This window comes from Chaetura pelagica, unplaced genomic scaffold (genome assembly GCF_000747805.2).
Source record: "Chaetura pelagica isolate M959 unplaced genomic scaffold, ChaPel_1.0 scaffold49, whole genome shotgun sequence".
Classification (NCBI taxonomy): domain Eukaryota; kingdom Metazoa; phylum Chordata; class Aves; order Apodiformes; family Apodidae; genus Chaetura; species Chaetura pelagica.
The window spans coordinates 1,231,526-1,246,239 of record NW_009970715.1 but is presented as its reverse complement, the minus strand read 5'-3'; the positions used below and the strand labels follow the sequence as shown (position 1 = coordinate 1,246,239).

At 47.5% G+C, this 14,714-nt stretch overlaps 1 protein-coding gene across 1 annotated transcript in view; it reads left to right on the top strand.

Moving 5' to 3' along the window:
* The window catches only part of CAMKK1 (calcium/calmodulin-dependent protein kinase kinase 1, alpha), a 61,012-nt gene that overhangs the window by 45,427 nt on the left and 871 nt on the right, over nucleotides 1–14,714 (top strand). The window contains exon 14 of the mRNA XM_010006036.1: nucleotides 42–145. Coding sequence (XP_010004338.1) covers nucleotides 42–145 — 104 coding nt within the window. The remainder of the gene's footprint in view (nucleotides 1–41; nucleotides 146–14,714) is intronic.

The window sequence follows — 14,714 nt, the reverse complement described above, 5'->3', positions numbered from 1 at the left end:
TCAGTCCTGCTGTTCTCACCCACCTCTTCCTCCCCTCAAAGATCCTGGTGAAGGCCATGCTGAGGAAACGCTCCTTTGGGAACCCCTTCGAGGTCCAGGCGAGGCGGGAGGAGAGATCCATGTCTGCTCCTGGGAACCTGCTCATGTACGTCTGCACAGTTTGCCAATCTTTTCTGTAGCATGGAAGGACAAAACTCCCTTCTCATTCCAATACTGAAGGTGAAACTACCTTGTGTCCTCTAGGATTAAAGCACAATGCATCAAAGCAGCCTAAAAACCTGCTATGGGTGTAGTTCTCTCTGGAAGATGCATCTGGCCTCAACACGTGTCAGGTGCTGAACTTGATAACCTGTTATCAAAGGTGATCAAAGATCCATTAGAAATTGGTGAACTAAAGTAGGTTTGATTAGAGTCTAGTCTATATATGTTCTAGATTGAGCCAGGATGAAGCCAATTTTCCTTTTACCATGACAGTTTAGGAGGGTTTAAGTCTCTCATTTTTGTTGACAACAGAAAAGGTGCCAGATGAGCAGTTTGCATGTATTATGAACTCAAAATGAGATGATGTGATTTATCTGTGGGCTGGGGCTCAAGTCTGGGCAGAGACACCCTGGAGGCAAATGGGCAGACAGTGGAGAACACTTTGAGATTGCTTTTGCATTTGAGAAAAAAAAAAAAGGCTTTTTACACACTGCCAGTTATGAAATTGCAACAGGATATTTTGGAGACTGAATATAAATGGCTACATTGAGATCAAAAAGGAAGTAGACAATGACTTTTGGATTCATCAACATTTTTTGAAAACAATAGTCTAGATGTACAGGGTTGGGAGGAAGATTTCTCTGTCCTTCAGTTGATTCATACTGTTTCTCTCTAGTTTTTGTTACTGGTCCCTTTCAGAGCCAGGATTCCAGGCCATCCATCAGTCCAGTAAGTACCATCTGGACCATTAGCTTGACCTGGGACAATAATTTTCATGTTCTCACCCCACAGGATCTGCAAGGCTGCAGTTCACAACAAAGCTGGGTTGTCCCAGAAATATCCTTTTCCACCCAAAATCCCAGTGAGGATGTGCTAAGAGTCTCCCTGCACCTTTGCAAATGCAAATAGAGGAGTGTGTCTGTCTCTTGATTGAGGGCTCAGCTCAATTAAGGATGATAATGCATTAGGGCCCAACTGTGTGTTGGAGACTTCAGTAAAGGCTTTGTCTTTGAGTCCAGGACCAATTAGTTTAACACTAGTTTAATTAGTTTAGCACTAGTTTAACACTTTAAACACCCTCCACACAAGTGCTGCTGTGGGGACACATCTGAAGAGCATGGCAGCACAGACCATTTGCCAGCTTAGCACAAGGTGTTTGTCCTCGTTTGTTTCCCTTGGCTCATTGCCTTCCAAATTAGTTATTGCTTATTTGATACACGTCCCTGCCTGTATCTTCACTGTCACTTCTGGTCACTGCATTGCTGGGACATGGGGGAAGTTTTGAAGAGAAATGTATAGTATGCTCCCCTCTGTCCAGAACAGCTAATTCAGAGCAAGGCAGGTTTGCTTCTTTCCAAATCCTGCCTGAATGGATATTTCAAGGTGGTCTCTTCTTCTAGTACCCTGAGCCTGTTTCCAGAAGGGACCTGTACCCTTCCACCTTAATTTGAGATGCTGGAAAGCCCATGTCACTAACTCATCAGCTGGTGGGAAAACTTCCTGACCCTTGATGCTGTGGCTGGTTCTTGCCTAGAGCTGGGAGATTTATTATTTCTTCAGAATAAGTACGGTTCATTTGATCTAACGTGGCTGTGAAGTTTCTGATTAGCCACACTGTCAATGTCTAATCCCTTTTGAAACCTCTTTAGGCCTTCAAGATGAGCTGTGAGCCTCCACTTTGATTTGTCACCTTTCTAAAGCAGCTAATCAAATTCTTCTCAGCTTCTAGAAAACCAGCATCTCTCTCTGTCTCTACCCATGTCAGCCCCATTTTTCCATCCAGCCTCCTTGCACAGGACTATACAAAAATATCCATTTATTTTTAAATCTGTGTCTAATTTCCTATGTTGTGCTGCTCTTGGTTTACAAAGAGATGTCAGGCCAGGGATGGAGCTGTGGCCACATGGGCTGCCCTCTGCCCAGTGAAATAAGTGCTTAGAAATGTTCAAAAAGAATGTGAGTGGCCTTTGCCTGTGCCAGTTCTCCACTGCACAAACCCCTCTGCTTAATTTCTCAGTCTCACGCCATCATTGCCAATTTTTAGCTGTAATAATTGACTTAATCCTAAATTAAGTCCTGCACAATTGGAGCTTGGAGAACACTCATCTCAAAACCCTTCTGATGAAAAGACCGCCACTGGTAAAATCTCTTCAGCAAATAGTGTCATATATTAAACACCACAGCAGCTTTGCTTAAGGAATGCAGATTATGATTTCCAACTTTGAAAAATGCTACATTGGTTGAATCTCAGTAAAATTGCCTTAAATTTAAATATATTTGTTTAATGTAAGGACACTGATTTTAAGTGAACCAAGTATAAATGGGAATGTTCATTGTTCAGTGAGTTATCTCTTGATGACAGTGTTATTTCCCCAGGAGCAAACAGAGCTAGACACTGAGCCCATCCAGCTCTTAATTCATAGTGAGTTGTTCTCTAGTAAAACCAGCTTTAATATCCTTATAAAATAAAACATCAGTGCAAATGTTATGAGTAGCTCTGTGTTAAAATGAGTTTTTGAGTGAGTCTGGATGACTATAAATGTCTAGGACCTTGCAGGAACAGATGATCTTGTTGTGGCATAAAAGCTCTGCAGAGGTCCTGCATGTCAGGCACAAGTTTGCACCCCCTGTTCCTGGGGCAGGGGACCCCAAAAGTGGGACTTGTTAGGGAGGCAGCACCTGCAGCCATTGCTGCTGTGTGGTTACCCACGAGGAGCTGAGGGAAAAAGGAGCCATCAGCTCCACAGAGCTTTTCCTCCCCAGCTGCTGTGAGAGAGAGAAATCAGCTTTTGTAATGGTACGTCTCCTGCTTAGAAGCAGAAAATAACCTGTTGTGTTTCTATGGAAGAAAAAAGGAAAAGCAATTAGAAAACTCCAGGTTTTTATTCAGTTTATTTAATTAGGCAGCATGTGAAAATGCCAGAGCCCCACTCACTGCTTCTTCAAGCATCTTACATCTGTGCCTGTACTGAGAATGGATTTTGCAGGAAATCCTCTGGCAGCTGAGTCTGCTTTCTGGTATTTGATGCCTAATTGATGGTTCTTAAAATGGATCTGTCCTTTAAGCTCACTCTTTGGGATCTGGAGAGGGGGAAACTGAATCATGCAGTTGAATTTTTGTGATGTCTTCCTGCATTGCACAGTGTGCTGGGCTCTGCTCCTGGAAGAGCCTCATGCAGAAGTCAGGAATAGCAGGAGATCTTTTGTGTTTGCTGCAGCCTTTGTTCCTTTAGAGGACACCATGAAGACACCAAGGATTTGAAATAGTTCTTCAATTAGTACTGAGAGGAGAAAGGGCTTTTTAGTACTCCTTAGACCTGGAAGAAGCAAATCTTCTCCTGGGTGTTGTTTATTGCTTTAATAGCACTGAAAAGTGAAAGAGGCAGCTCTTGCAATGGAGGCACGTTCACCAGGGAGAAAGGAACTAAAATGAAGATGGGCCTGTTTGGGAGCTCTTGTTTCCCAGCAGCTGCCTGTCCCAGGGGAGCTCCTCAGCACACCCCGAGCTGTCACTGCACCCTGAGCTGCACCGTGTCCCTGGGTGGCACCAAATCCTGCCTTCCCTGCAGGATGTCCCAGAAGCTGCAGTGATCCATCGAGCCCTGCAGATCCTGCAGCTTCAAGCCTGTCTTTAATGGTGGCCATGGATCAACTGTTCATTTCTAACTTTTCCAGTGGCAGAGGATCATTTTAAAACCCAACTGTTTAAGGTTCACAGCCAAGTTCTGGGTTTCTGTGAGCACTGTTTGCTGCATTTCTTCTGCCTGCTCCAGATTTCTTCTAATTGAGTCAGCACTGGCTTCACATTTTATTACTCTCATTTATTGCAACTACTACCTATCAAATTAATTGCTGTGTTTTGACAGACCCAATTTACTTTCCTTTTATGGCTGCTATTCCTATTGATGAAATGTGGTTGTCAGCTCCTGTATGGGGGATCAGCCTGTGTTTAGGAAGCTTACCCTGCTCCCAGCCTTCCCAAAAACAGACTGAAAGAGTCAGCACTGCCCTCAGGGCCATACTGTCCATGTAGACTAGGCATGAGGAAGCTGGGGGAAAGTGAGGTGAAAAAGCATCTGACCCAGGTCTCCAAGCTGAAACAGCTTCTCCCAAAGCAGCACAGAGGTACCTGCCTCGTGGGGACTTTGTGCTGAGCAAGACCCAGGGCTCAGCACAGCAGGGCTGCTCAGGAACAGGCTGCAGGGATGCCCCTGGGGCAGCCAGGTTTGCAGCAGCATCTTTGGCGAGGCAGTAGCTGCAGACTGGGTTTGAATTTGCCAGGAGTTTTCACTGAAGATGCTCCCTAGGTCTCAGCTAGTGGTTGGTATCTGGCTCTCCAGTCCCAGGCAGATCTTGGAGAGGTACCACAGAGGTGCTTTCAGGACAGTTAAACCCAACCCAAAGCCTGTCAGTTTTCACTGCTGTGTGTCTGGTGGGAAGAGCCTTGCCCCAGGGAGCAATGTAGGCATCCCCAGAGCCTGCCTCAGGACCGAGGCACTGACTGTGGCTCAGGATTGTCCTCTGGCAGTGACCCACCATCAGCAGGACCCTCCAGGACCCACTCTGAGCTTGGCCACTGCACATGGTGGTGGCACCATGACTCTGATAAGGACACACAACGCCCAGAGTGGCCAAATTAAATGGCCCAGGAAGGCACAGCTGGACATCAGCAGTGTGGTGGAAGCCATCTGGAGCTTTCAGCAACTGTAAGGACTGTTGGTTGGACCAGTGCTACTAGTGCCCATCTTCATCCTTCCTTCAGGCTGCAAGTAACCATGACTCATGCTCCATCCTCCATTTCACTCTGCTCCCTAGGCTTCCTAGGTGCAGAAATACAAGCTCCTTAGCCTGCTGCCATCATCTCCATGATCACTTTCTTCCTTTGTTTCACTGTTTTGCTCTCAGGGACAGACTCCTCTTAAACACATCTGTGTATTTGCATCCATCTTTAAGGTAATTCAGTGTTTGTGTTTCCCTTGGGTGCTGTAGAAACATGTGTCCTCTCCTCAGTGTGTGATTTGTGTGGTAGTGAGAGCACTTGGCTCCATCCTTGCTTCCTGTAGGAGCAATTTTCCTGCAGTAATTAGCTGTGTGACACTAATGTTTATGTGTATATATATATTATTTTTTAATTATCATTTTTTGTGGTTCTTTGGCATTTCAGCCTTCTTGGAGGAGGGAGGGGTGAAAAAAGCTAATTGAGTTTTAGCAGGAACTGCTGTTCAGCCTGCCCCTTGTTTGCAGAGGAAGTACCACAGAATTTGGGAAAGGCTGAAGCTGAACTTTGGTATTGTAATCCAGCCTGGGCAGAGGGGATCTGCTCTGGGGTGAGAGACTGGGAAATAACCACGTGCCTCTGAACCCCTTTGGGAGCAGCTCCACTGCTCTGGAGACTCTGGCTGGCCTGGTTCACCACTCCAAGATGAATGGATGAGCCAGAGCCAGGATGAGACTGCTCCAAGGTGAAGGACTTGCAGAGATTCTCCAAAAATAGTCAGGAGAAGGGAGGATGGGGACTGACGTGGTGCTGCTGTGACAGCTGATGCTGCTGCCTGCTCCTGCATTCTTCATGGAGAGCTTCCTGGTGAGGACCAGCTTGTTTTCTTTCAAGACGTGTGTCAGGAGTGACTGCACAGCCTGGCCACAGGTAGTTGGGCCCCAAAGTTTGCCCAGGTCCTCAACAAAGAGGGAGGGGACATCACCAGTCTAGACAAGGGCAGATTATTGGTAGTAAATGGGGACTCAGTGGAGGAATTAAGCAGTTGCCAGGAGTGTGTGGATGTGATTCAGCTCTTTGTAGGTTGTCCCCCTCCATCCCTGTCCCGTGCTGCCCATGTTTTGGAGGGGAGGGCTGTGAGGCTCCTTCCTTGCTGGGCACAAAACACTCTGTAAATCCTCAAGGGCCAGGGTCTTCTTGAAGCTGCTGGAGGCCCAGTGATGTGGTCTCTTGGATAACTATGCAGGTCAGGCTTTATTTGCCTTTATTTTAAAAATGTAGCAGAAACACTGTCTTACTTTTTAAAAAGGGTGATTTAATGGAGCTTCACGTTCAGCCTCAGGCCCTGCAGCACCAGCCCTGGCTCCTGTGCAGCCTGCAGGGCACTGGGGCCTGGAGCTCAGCTGCCCCAGGTGCAGACTGAATGTATCATAGAATCCCAGACTGGTTTGGGTTGGAAGGGACCTTAAAGATCATCCAGATCCAACCCCCCCTCCATGGGCAGGGACACCTCCCACCAGTCCAGGTTGCTCCAAGCCCCATCCAACCTGGCCTTGAACACTTCCAGGGAAGGGGGCAGCCACAGCTTCTCTGGAAAATCTGGGCCCGTGTCTCACCACCCCTTACACTAAAGAATTTCTTTCTAGTATCTTTCATCTAACTCTACCTTCCTTTTTCACGTCTCTGGTGGTTTGATGTCACCAGCCACTTGCCCCAGCATCCAGCTGGGGGAGTGAAAAACACCCTTTCTTTGAACCCCCAGGAGCCAGCAGTAGTGTCTGCCCAGGAGGATGGCCCAGGAAAACTCTGGTGCCTTCTCCTCATGGGCTTGGACCACCACGAGCAGCAGGAAGCGGTCAGCAGCATCTGCTTTACCTCTTGCCAGCAATGGTGTGTGTCCAGGGGTCTCTGAGGAAGTGACATTGTCACCAAAAAGCTGTTCTGTGGTTCCCTTAGTTGGAGCTCTAGCTGTAATGCTGCTAAATCATAGAACCATTCAGGTTGGAAAAGCCCTTTGGGATCACCAGGTCCAACCTGTCTGCTGAATGATTAAAGAAGCTGTTATGAGGCTCCTGTGCTTCAAGGAGTCAGTCAGTCCTGCTGTTCTCACCCACCTCTTCCTCCCCTCAAAGATCCTGGTGAAGGCCATGCTGAGGAAACGCTCCTTTGGGAACCCCTTCGAGGTCCAGGCGAGGCGGGAGGAGAGATCCATGTCTGCTCCTGGGAACCTGCTCATGTACGTCTGCACAGTTTGCCAATCTTTTCTGTAGCATGGAAGGACAAAACTCCCTCCTCATTGCAACACTGAAGGTGAAACTACCTTGTGTCCTCTAGGATTAAAGCGCAATGCATCAAAGCAGCCTAAAAACCTGCTATGGGTGTAGTTCTCTCTGGAAGATGCATCTGGCCTCAACACGTGTCAGGTGCTGAACTTGATAACCTGTTATCAAAGGTGATCAAAGATCCATTAGAAATTGGTGAACTAAAGCAGGTTTGATTAGAGTCTAGTCTATATATGTTCTAGATTGAGCCAGGATGAAGCCAATTTTCCTTTTACCATGACAGTTTAGGAGGGTTTAAGTCTCTCATTTTTGTTGACAACAGAAAAGGTGCCAGATGAGCAGTTTGCATGTATTATGAACTCAAAATGAGATGATGTGATTTATCTGTGGGCTGGGGCTCAAGTCTGGGCAGAGACACCCTGGAGGCAAATGGGCAGACAGTGGAGAACACTTTGAGATTGCTTTTGCATTTGAGAAAAAAAAAAAAGGCTTTTTACACACTGCCAGTTATGAAGTTGCAACAGGATATTTTGGAGACTGAATATAAATGGCTACATTGAGATCAAAAAGGAAGTAGACAATGACTTTTGGATTCATCAACATTTTTTGAAAACAATAGTCTAGATGTACAGGGTTGGGAGGAAGATTTCTCTGTCCTTCAGTTGATTCATACTGTTTCTCTCTAGTTTTTGTTACTGGTCCCTTTCAGAGCCAGGATTCCAGGCCATCCATCAGTCCAGTAAGTACCATCTGGACCATTAGCTTGACCTGGGACAATAATTTTCATGTTCTCACCCCACAGGATCTGCAAGGCTGCAGTTCACAACAAAGCTGGGTTGTCCCAGAAATATCCTTTTCCACCCAAAATCCCAGTGAGGATGTGCTAAGAGTCTCCCTGCACCTTTGCAAATGCAAATAGAGGAGTGTGTCTGTCTCTTGATTGAGGGCTCAGCTCAATTAAGGATGATAATGCATTAGGGCCCAACTGTGTGTTAGAGACTTCAGTAAAGGCTTTGTCTTTGAGTCCAGGACCAATTAGTTTAACACTAGTTTAATTAGTTTAGCACTAGTTTAACACTTTAAACACCCTCCACACAAGTGCTGCTGTGGGGACACATCTGAAGAGCATGGCAGCACAGACCATTTGCCAGCTTAGCACAAGGTGTTTGTCCTCGTTTGTTTCCCTTGGCTCATTGCCTTCCAAATTAGTTATTGCTTATTTGATACACGTCCCTGCCTGTATCTTCACTGTCACTTCTGGTCACTGCATTGCTGGGACATGGGGGAAGTTTTGAAGAGAAATGTATAGTATGCTCCTCTCTGTCCAGAACAGCTAATTCAGAGCAAGGCAGGTTTGCTTCTTTCCAAATCCTGCCTGAATGGATATTTCAAGGTGGTCTCTTCTTCTAGTACCCTGAGCCTGTTTCCAGAAGGGACCTGTACCCTTCCACCTTAATTTGAGATGCTGGAAAGCCCATGTCACTAACTCATCAGCTGGTGGGAAAACTTCCTGACCCTTGATGCTGTGGCTGGTTCTTGCCTAGAGCTGGGAGATTTATTATTTCTTCAGAATAAGTACGGTTCATTTGATCTAACGTGGCTGTGAAGTTTCTGATTAGCCACACTGTCAATGTCTAATCCCTTTTGAAACCTCTTTAGGCCTTCAAGATGAGCTGTGAGCCTCCACTTTGATTTGTCACCTTTCTAAAGCAGCTAATCAAATTCTTCTCAGCTTCTAGAAAACCAGCATCTCTCTCTGTCTCTACCCATGTCAGCCCCATTTTTCCATCCAGCCTCCTTGCACAGGACTATACAAAAATATCCATTTATTTTTAAATCTGTGTCTAATTTCCTATGTTGTGCTGCTCTTGGTTTACAAAGAGATGTCAGGCCAGGGATGGAGCTGTGGCCACATGGGCTGCCCTCTGCCCAGTGAAATAAGTGCTTAGAAATGTTCAAAAAGAATGTGAGTGGCCTTTGCCTGTGCCAGTTCTCCACTGCACAAACCCCTCTGCTTAATTTCTCAGTCTCACGCCATCATTGCCAATTTTTAGCTGTAATAATTGACTTAATCCTAAATTAAGTCCTGCACAATTGGAGCTTGGAGAACACTCATCTCAAAACCCTTCTGATGAAAAGACCGCCACTGGTAAAATCTCTTCAGCAAATAGTGTCATATATTAAACACCACAGCAGCTTTGCTTAAGGAATGCAGATTATGATTTCCAACTTTGAAAAATGCTACATTGGTTGAATCTCAGTAAAATTGCCTTAAATTTAAATATATTTGTTTAATGTAAGGACACTGATTTTAAGTGAACCAAGTATAAATGGGAATGTTCATTGTTCAGTGAGTTATCTCTTGATGACAGTGTTATTTCCCCAGGAGCAAACAGAGCTAGACACTGAGCCCATCCAGCTCTTAATTCATAGTGAGTTGTTCTCTAGTAAAACCAGCTTTAATATCCTTATAAAATAAAACATCAGTGCAAATGTTATGAGTAGCTCTGTGTTAAAATGAGTTTTTGAGTGAGTCTGGATGACTATAAATGTCTAGGACCTTGCAGGAACAGATGATCTTGTTGTGGCATAAAAGCTCTGCAGAGGTCCTGCATGTCAGGCACAAGTTTGCACCCCCTGTTCCTGGGGCAGGGGACCCCAAAAGTGGGACTTGTTAGGGAGGCAGCACCTGCAGCCATTGCTGCTGTGTGGTTACCCACGAGGAGCTGAGGGAAAAAGGAGCCATCAGCTCCACAGAGCTTTTCCTCCCCAGCTGCTGTGAGAGAGAGAAATCAGCTTTTGTAATGGTACGTCTCCTGCTTAGAAGCAGAAAATAACCTGTTGTGTTTCTATGGAAGAAAAAAGGAAAAGCAATTAGAAAACTCCAGGTTTTTATTCAGTTTATTTAATTAGGCAGCATGTGAAAATGCCAGAGCCCCACTCACTGCTTCTTCAAGCATCTTACATCTGTGCCTGTACTGAGAATGGATTTTGCAGGAAATCCTCTGGCAGCTGAGTCTGCTTTCTGGTATTTGATGCCTAATTGATGGTTCTTAAAATGGATCTGTCCTTTAAGCTCACTCTTTGGGATCTGGAGAGGGGGAAACTGAATCATGCAGTTGAATTTTTGTGATGTCTTCCTGCATTGCACAGTGTGCTGGGCTCTGCTCCTGGAAGAGCCTCATGCAGAAGTCAGGAATAGCAGGAGATCTTTTGTGTTTGCTGCAGCCTTTGTTCCTTTAGAGGACACCATGAAGACACCAAGGATTTGAAATAGTTCTTCAATTAGTACTGAGAGGAGAAAGGGCTTTTTAGTACTCCTTAGACCTGGAAGAAGCAAATCTTCTCCTGGGTGTTGTTTATTGCTTTAATAGCACTGAAAAGTGAAAGAGGCAGCTCTTGCAATGGAGGCACGTTCACCAGGGAGAAAGGAACTAAAATGAAGATGGGCCTGTTTGGGAGCTCTTGTTTCCCAGCAGCTGCCTGTCCCAGGGGAGCTCCTCAGCACACCCCGAGCTGTCACTGCACCCTGAGCTGCACCGTGTCCCTGGGTGGCACCAAATCCTGCCTTCCCTGCAGGATGTCCCAGAAGCTGCAGTGATCCATCGAGCCCTGCAGATCCTGCAGCTTCAAGCCTGTCTTTAATGGTGGCCATGGATCAACTGTTCATTTCTAACTTTTCCAGTGGCAGAGGATCATTTTAAAACCCAACTGTTTAAGGTTCACAGCCAAGTTCTGGGTTTCTGTGAGCACTGTTTGCTGCATTTCTTCTGCCTGCTCCAGATTTCTTCTAATTGAGTCAGCACTGGCTTCACATTTTATTACTCTCATTTATTGCAACTACTACCTATCAAATTAATTGCTGTGTTTTGACAGACCCAATTTACTTTCCTTTTATGGCTGCTATTCCTATTGATGAAATGTGGTTGTCAGCTCCTGTATGGGGGATCAGCCTGTGTTTAGGAAGCTTACCCTGCTCCCAGCCTTCCCAAAAACAGACTGAAAGAGTCAGCACTGCCCTCAGGGCCATACTGTCCATGTAGACTAGGCATGAGGAAGCTGGGGGAAAGTGAGGTGAAAAAGCATCTGACCCAGGTCTCCAAGCTGAAACAGCTTCTCCCAAAGCAGCACAGAGGTACCTGCCTCGTGGGGACTTTGTGCTGAGCAAGACCCAGGGCTCAGCACAGCAGGGCTGCTCAGGAACAGGCTGCAGGGATGCCCCTGGGGCAGCCAGGTTTGCAGCAGCATCTTTGGCGAGGCAGTAGCTGCAGACTGGGTTTGAATTTGCCAGGAGTTTTCACTGAAGATGCTCCCTAGGTCTCAGCTAGTGGTTGGTATCTGGCTCTCCAGTCCCAGGCAGATCTTGGAGAGGTACCACAGAGGTGCTTTCAGGACAGTTAAACCCAACCCAAAGCCTGTCAGTTTTCACTGCTGTGTGTCTGGTGGGAAGAGCCTTGCCCCAGGGAGCAATGTAGGCATCCCCAGAGCCTGCCTCAGGACCGAGGCACTGACTGTGGCTCAGGATAGGACAGTTAAACCCAACCCAAAGCCTGTCAGTTTTCACTGCTGTGTGTCTGGTGGGAAGAGCCTTGCCCCAGGGAGCAATGTAGGCATCCCCAGAGCCTGCCTCAGGACCGAGGCACTGACTGTGGCTCAGGATTGTCCTCTGGCAGTGACCCACCATCAGCAGGACCCTCCAGGACCCACTCTGAGCTTGGCCACTGCACATGGTGGTGGCACCATGACTCTGATAAGGACACACAACGCCCAGAGTGGCCAAATTAAATGGCCCAGGAAGGCACAGCTGGACATCAGCAGTGTGGTGGAAGCCATCTGGAGCTTTCAGCAACTGTAAGGACTGTTGGTTGGACCAGTGCTACTAGTGCCCATCTTCATCCTTCCTTCAGGCTGCAAGTAACCATGACTCATGCTCCATCCTCCATTTCACTCTGCTCCCTAGGCTTCCTAGGTGCAGAAATACAAGCTCCTTAGCCTGCTGCCATCATCTCCATGATCACTTTCTTCCTTTGTTTCACTGTTTTGCTCTCAGGGACAGACTCCTCTTAAACACATCTGTGTATTTGCATCCATCTTTAAGGTAATTCAGTGTTTGTGTTTCCCTTGGGTGCTGTAGAAACATGTGTCCTCTCCTCAGTGTGTGATTTGTGTGGTAGTGAGAGCACTTGGCTCCATCCTTGCTTCCTGTAGGAGCAATTTTCCTGCAGTAATTAGCTGTGTGACACTAATGTTTATGTGTATATATATATTATTTTTTAATTATCATTTTTTGTGGTTCTTTGGCATTTCAGCCTTCTTGGAGGAGGGAGGGGTGAAAAAAGCTAATTGAGTTTTAGCAGGAACTGCTGTTCAGCCTGCCCCTTGTTTGCAGAGGAAGTACCACAGAATTTGGGAAAGGCTGAAGCTGAACTTTGGTATTGTAATCCAGCCTGGGCAGAGGGGATCTGCTCTGGGGTGAGAGACTGGGAAATAACCACGTGCCTCTGAACCCCTTTGGGAGCAGCTCCACTGCTCTGGAGACTCTGGCTGGCCTGGTTCACCACTCCAAGATGAATGGATGAGCCAGAGCCAGGATGAGACTGCTCCAAGGTGAAGGACTTGCAGAGATTCTCCAAAAATAGTCAGGAGAAGGGAGGATGGGGACTGACGTGGTGCTGCTGTGACAGCTGATGCTGCTGCCTGCTCCTGCATTCTTCATGGAGAGCTTCCTGGTGAGGAACAGCCTGTTTTCGTTCAAGACGTGTGTCAGGAGTGACTGCACAGCCTGGCCACAGGTAGTTGGGCCCCAAAGTTTGCCCAGGTCCTCAACAAAGAGGGAGGGGACATCACCAGTCTAGACAAGGGCAGATTATTGGTAGTAAATGGGGACTCAGTGGAGGAATTAAGCAGTTGCCAGGAGTGTGTGGATGTGATTCAGCTCTTTGTAGGTTGTCCCCCTCCATCCCTGTCCCGTGCTGCCCATGTTTTGGAGGGGAGGGCTGTGAGGCTCCTTCCTTGCTGGGCACAAAACACTCTGTAAATCCTCAAGGGCCAGGGTCTTCTTGAAGCTGCTGGAGGCCCAGTGATGTGGTCTCTTGGATAACTATGCAGGTCAGGCTTTATTTGCCTTTATTTTAAAAATGTAGCAGAAACACTGTCTTACTTTTTAAAAAGGATGATTTAATGGAGCTTCACGTTCAGCCTCAGGCCCTGCAGCACCAGCCCTGGCTCCTGTGCAGCCTGCAGGGCACTGGGGCCTGGAGCTCAGCTGCCCCAGGTGCAGACTGAATGTATCATAGAATCCCAGACTGGTTTGGGTTGGAAGGGACCTTAAAGATCATCCAGATCCAACCCCCCCTCCATGGGCAGGGACACCTCCCACCAGTCCAGGTTGCTCCAAGCCCCATCCAACCTGCCCTTCAACACTGCCAGGGATGGGGCAGCCACAGCTTCTCTGGGAAACCTGTTCCAGGGTCTCGCCACCCTCACACTGAGGAATTTCCTCCTCATGTCTCACCTAAATCTCCCCTCTTCCAGTTTTAATCCATAACTCCTTGTCCTCTCCCTCCCTGCCCTTGTCCCAAGTCCCTCCCCACCTTTCCTGGAGCCCCTTCAGGCACTGGAAGGTGCTGTGAGGTCTCCCTAGAAGCTTCTCCAGGCTGAACACCCCAGTTCTCTCCATGTAGCAGGTATCCATCACCCTGCATAGCTGTCAGGTCAGCCTGGTGTTGTTGCACCCCCACACTGGTGTGAGGTGTTGGGAGTGGCAGGGGGAGCACTGAGCACAGCTGGGCAGGGAGCAGCAGGCAGCCCTGGGCAGGGAGCTGGGCTGTGCTGGGGAGAGGAGCCTCTGCTCCTCCACAGAGGAGAAGTCATTTAATGAGGGATGACAGGCAGCGAAGACGGGGCTGTTCCTCAGCCTCCCCACCCCAAGGAAATGGCCCAGGCTCCAGGTCAGGTTTATCACAGGGCTTTGCTGAAGCAGACAAGAGAACATGATTTTTTTATAATTTCTGGTTTCTTCAGAAATTGGTAGAGACCTGTGTGTACTTCTGGTGTCGTTCCCAGCCAGAAAATAACCCCAGAAACCAAATCCCACACTTCCCAAATCCTGTGTGCTCCAGGCACATGGAGCAGCACTGACCCTTCCCTGCTGAGCTGGCTTGTCCATGCAGACCAGTTCTCCTGGGCCGGTGGGAGTGAGGCCAGACATCCTGGGAGATGCAGATGCTTGGGGTGGCATCACCTCCTTTACACTGCAGGTATCTTCCCATCTTCATGATGGAGAAACAGGAATTTTGGTGCAAGTTCTGCCTCCTGTAGCTCTGTGCTGTGGATGGCACCTGAAGCTGTCACATTTTCTCCCTTCAGTCTAGACCAGTGACAGCTTCTTCTGGTCACAAATCTGAGTCAGATTAAGTTACAAATTAAGTTACCTTGGCTGTATTTTAAGAACTGCTGCTCTCAGGTGCTGAGCTGTTTTGGAGACCAAGCTCACAGAAACTGAAATTAAACAG